The 5,050-nt window shown below is 41.0% G+C and overlaps 1 protein-coding gene across 1 annotated transcript in view; it reads right to left on the bottom strand.

The window, feature by feature from the left end:
- The window catches only part of PPP1R17 (protein phosphatase 1, regulatory subunit 17), an 8,873-nt gene continuing 3,823 nt past the window's right edge, over nt 1-5,050 (bottom strand). Inside the window, exon 4 of the mRNA XM_010012086.1 lies at nt 1-181. Coding sequence (XP_010010388.1) covers nt 102-181 — 80 coding nt within the window. The 3' untranslated portion in view covers nt 1-101. The remainder of the gene's footprint in view (nt 182-5,050) is intronic.

The following is a 5,050-nucleotide window of genomic DNA, read 5'->3' as shown; positions in this document are numbered from 1 at the left end:
ATTTAGAGAAATGAAAGGACTTTTTTTTTGCTTTCTATGTGCTGCCACTTTGAATGACCCAGAATTATTTACACTGCATTATTGGAAATATCGCTGTAATCTTAACTGGGGATTGCATCTCCATCCTTTTCTTCATCTTCCATAATCACTGTTTGCTTTTCTTCTGTAAGCAGCTTAGTGCCTTAAAAACAGGACACAAAACAAAACAAACAAACAAAAAGAAGAGGAAGGAAAGAGAAAGAGAGAGAAAAAAGAAGTTGATTTAAAATATTGCTTCTTTAGAAAATATCCAGATAAGAATTTTTCAGTCCTGATTTCTTGATGCTAATGTAGTTTTCCAACATCATGGGAGTTACTCCTGCTACCTGTGAAAAGAGACACTAAGTTTCATCTGAGAACCTGTTTGTCAAAAGGGTGTGGGAAGCTACAAAAAAGCTTACATGATGAAATAAATCCTGTGATTCATCTTTGTGACTGAGTCAGCTTATGTGGATATGTGTATGTTTTCTATAGGTATATAGCATTACTACTTAGATTTTGCCAAAAGAGCCAAGTGTCAGAATACCCACAAGCCAAGTGCCATCCCCACCAAAGTTACATATTATCAATAAATTGCAAAAGCAACTGAATTAAGATCAATGTGAAAAAGGACTCGGGTTCTGGATCATATCTTCCACAAATCTCTGTCTGTCCCCCCTTCTCTCTGTCTCTCTTTCTCTCCCTTATAAAAGCAGTAAAAGTCCACTCCTTATGGATTTTGAGGCTTTTATGTGATGCCAACATACCACAATTATTGTAACTGCTCTCTTCATTAGAGATTAAATTAATAGTGTGAAGAGAGGACAATATATTAAGTAGAAAATGGTTTTGATCCTTATTTTAACAGACTGTTGATTTTGCCTGTTGCCAGTAAAATAACAAGTGACCTGTAAAAGAGAGTTTATGCCTACATTCCTTGGTGTGGAGGTTAACATAGTCTAAAAACAGGATGAGGGTTACCATTGTGCCGAGACCAACAAAATCTCACCCTAATTCGGTCTCCTACTGTTTGCTTTCAGTCTGTGCTAACCAGCTGAGTTGTTCTGTCAAACCAACTTGTTTTGCTTCTTTCTGCATCAAAAGCCCTCTCACAGAGAAGGCTTTCAGTCTTGATGAGGTCTGAAAATAGAGCAATACCACACAAGAAGATTTTCTTCAACTTTGGAGGCTTGTCAAGAGGTTATAAGTTAATGGAAATATTAACTTATACTGCCCTTCGTTTAAGTGAGCTCCTGCTTCATTTATATGCAGTTCTTGAGAACTATCTGGTTCTGAAACCATGGTCTGAGACCATGAGATAGACTGAAAGGCATGAATGAATGTTATTTTGAAACACAAAATACTTCATTTTTTCAAGCAACAGTTGAGAAAACACTATTGTTAACTGCAAAGAATATGCTGGTTTATGGGGATGGATGTGAATGTTCCCCATCCAGACTTCTGTTCACATAGGCAAACACAGACACTTCTTTTTCCACTGTTGTCTTTGGGGGTTAGGTTGTGTGTTTTTTATATGGGAGTGGGGGTTTTTTGTGGTTGTTTCTTCACAGAGCATTTGAGGAATGAGGAAAACATAATTAAAACATGCTTAAAAGAGAAGCTACAATGATCATTTGGTGAGAACTAACCTGTTTTTTGGGTAAGCTCAGGAATAAGAGATCAGGAATATAAGTTAAATAAAGCTACACTGTGCTTTATGATCATGTATACTCTTGTATTTAAATTATGAAGTGATGAAGGAAAAGTATGTTTATCTAATTCTGGAGGCCTGGTTATAGCACATAAACCAGCCCTTTTAGAGCAGATGCTAGAGACAGCTGGAAGGTAGCAGCCAAGCAGAGGTCCCCAGCTCTCAGCTACATCAGTAGCACGCCAGACACCACAATCAATAGCAAGATAATGCATCATTATCAATGAATCACTTTGGTGACTGATGAACTCCAAAGTTTTCCAGTAGAGTTCAGGATTCAAAGCTCAGAGGAGGATGTAGCCTAGAGCTGCAGGTTATTAACTTTCCAGCCCATCAGTAAGTTTGAGGACAACTACATGCCTTTAAAATCAGCCTTTTAATACGAAACAGTGCAAAGGGGATACAAATGTGATGTCAAAGCTAGAGTTATTTTTGTAACACTGGGAAAGGATTTTTAACTTTGATACAATGCCACTGATCACTTGTGGAGAAAGTGTGCTTCAGTGAATGTGGTTTGGAAGTTCTGGGCTTAAAGGAGCAGGGTGTTGGATTTGGGGAACATTTGTAAGTCAGTATTTCTCTGATTACTGTTTAAGTAAATCACTTAACCTCCCTGCCCCTGTTTTCCCAGTTGTGTGTATTAGGAAATGCAGCTCATCCTGCGGATCTGTTTTAATGATTGCTAGGTGGTTCTGTTAGTATCTGCCAAGGGATCTGACTAAAGAAAGCAGAGAAATATAAAGTAGTCTTGTTTTCCCAGCAGAACTTGCAGCCACTTGCAATTTTTAGCTAGAGACTAGGACCTCAAAGGCTCACAGAGACACGAGAGCTTCTATTAGGAAGTTCAGCCATAGGCAATAGAAAAAATTGGCTTAAATCAGCCATTTGCCAGGTGCCACACAGATCTAAGCCACTCCTCCTGGGTTATAAAATCAGAAACCCACCAAGATTGCACCAGGTCCACTCAACTACCTACAGACAACACCTGCAGCTGGGTTGGGAGAGTATTGGAGTGCTCCAGATGCATCACTTGCAGAGCATAAGGGCAAGATAGGACATTACACTGCTGTGCTTCTCCTGCGTCACTCAGAGTTTTAAGGGGGGAGGATGATATTATCCTAAAGAGACAAACTTAACTGGTTTTCTAGCGCATGAGGAAGAATGAGGGTTTGAAACTGTGGTTTTACTCATTATCTCTGATGTGATTAAGAAACCCCAAGCAGCCACATTTCAGCAACTATGTTCCCATATTTACACATGCATTTGCATTCTTGCTCAAACCCACAGGCCTGAAGATCTCTCAGAAATACTTCAGCTAATTGAATATATTGCTAAGTGGGGATGTGTAACAGAGTGTCCCAGAGCTGGGTACAGGCCTTGGATCAGATTCAAATCATTTGCCGTCATGTGAGAGTGAAAAAAATACCATTAGAAAGGTGGTTATAATTTGTCTTTTGGTCCATTCCCTTCAGAAGGATGTTGGCTGACTGAAGGGGAGCTGGCCACCGGAGGAGACCTCTGCTCACGGCTCATTTATATACACATGGAACAACTGCCACTTCAGTAGGAGTTTGAAGGTTAGGTACATTTAGAAGTCTGACCCTTCTAGGGTAGAGTTTTGTGGTGCCCATCCTTAGACATTTAAGGTGGTTAAGGACTGATTTCCTTAGGCTCCTTCTGCGGACAACAGGTAGCCATGGATTTCTCCAGACAGTAACCATCATATGATCATAGAGTCAGAATAGTCAGGGTTGGAAAGGACCTTAAGATCCTAATCTAGCAGCCCCCTTTCTGTACCTGCATTTCCTATTTGGATTGGGTGTTTGCAAGGTATAAAACTGATTCTACTCACTTGGACCATGTGGCATCTAGTAGATACATTGATTTACATCACGTTTTATGGGCTATTTGACTTACTTTTATTTGAGATGGAAAACCTCTCTGGGCACCTAAGGAGGTGATGGACTGTCCTAGAGTGCTCATAACCAGCTGGTCAAAAGCGAGAGAGATAACACAGCTGCCATTTTAGCTGCATTTACAACAAAGCTATTTGTGTGGACAGCTGCTTAAAAAGATAATCTAGTAATTAAGCTCTGTTACTACAAACAATTAAGTGGAGTTTTTGAACTGGCATCTGAAAGTGGCATTTAGGAGGAATCTGAAGGAGAAATGGTAGAAATGGGGACAATCCTCACTAGCAGGTCACAAGGGATACATGCAGCACACATGCAAACAAGGCCAGTAACAGGGAACCATGGACAGAAAGGCCTGTCTACATTTATTTAGCACACATAGCCCTGTCTCAGGTCTCCAAGTCTATAATTCAGGTTCTATTTTGCACAGCAGTTCCACAAGAGCTCAGTTTGTTTGTACTCTGTCTGCTACCTGATGGGATAACCCTGAAAGTAAACAAGTAGTAAATCCTGGAGCAGTCCTTAGCCACAATGAGTTACTTTTTCATAGCAAATCATGGAATCACCGCTGGCAAATTTCAACCAGCAGAACGCTGTATAGTGGTATGTATGTTGAAATGAAAATATGCATCCTTAGAGTAGGGAGGGAGTGAAATTCAGGCATTCAAATACACAGGCTACTTTGCCCCATTACAGGCACAAGTCTGCCACAGGCGGTCAGTCACTAGAACACAGACCCAGGATACTGGATCTGGAAAAGCAGGAAAGGCAGAGTCTAGCAGGCTGCTTTGAATCCATGCTGAGTGCTGGAAGATGGCTTCACCAGCAGGCAGGAGTCATTGGAGGTGTAATTGAAAACAGCTGAAAACTGCACTAGTTCCTGCATCCCTAGCTAAGTGTTAATAATTAACGTTTACACCTTCAGAAATACTGATGAGCTGAGGCTCTTCTGTGATAGAGGAATGTGGGAAATGCAACAAAGAGACTTAGGACCAAAACATGGCTGGTTGACTTCACGTGGTCACTGAGCAAATTAGGGGCTGCACTGTGTCTTATGCCAAAAGCACAGGACTGTCTTTAAGGTGCTGATAACGAGAAGTTCATCACAGCTTGGTTTCCTGAGTGCAGTCAAGGGCTGTGGAGTTAAGAGAAGGTTAATCAGGACAGCTTTGCTTCAGGTTGTTTAAGGCAGCATGAGCCACTGTTAGTGCTGGTGACCTAAAAATTTGCGTGTGATCAGGTTTGAAAAGCAGGGCAGTAGTTGGCCTTTCACAAAAGCAGCATCACGTTTGCAAGGTAATCAAGTGACCTAATGTCTTCTCTTATTTCCCTTCCCTTTCATCCCCAGAGCATAAGCAGGGGAAATGGAAAAGACTTTCCATGAGCCACCACTGCTATTACATACTTT

Source organism: Nestor notabilis, unplaced genomic scaffold (genome assembly GCF_000696875.1).
Source record: "Nestor notabilis isolate BGI_N333 unplaced genomic scaffold, ASM69687v1 scaffold8343, whole genome shotgun sequence".
Classification (NCBI taxonomy): Eukaryota; Metazoa; Chordata; class Aves; order Psittaciformes; family Psittacidae; genus Nestor; species Nestor notabilis.
The sequence above is the reverse complement of the archived record's forward strand: the minus strand, read 5'-3'. Positions and strand labels throughout refer to the sequence as shown.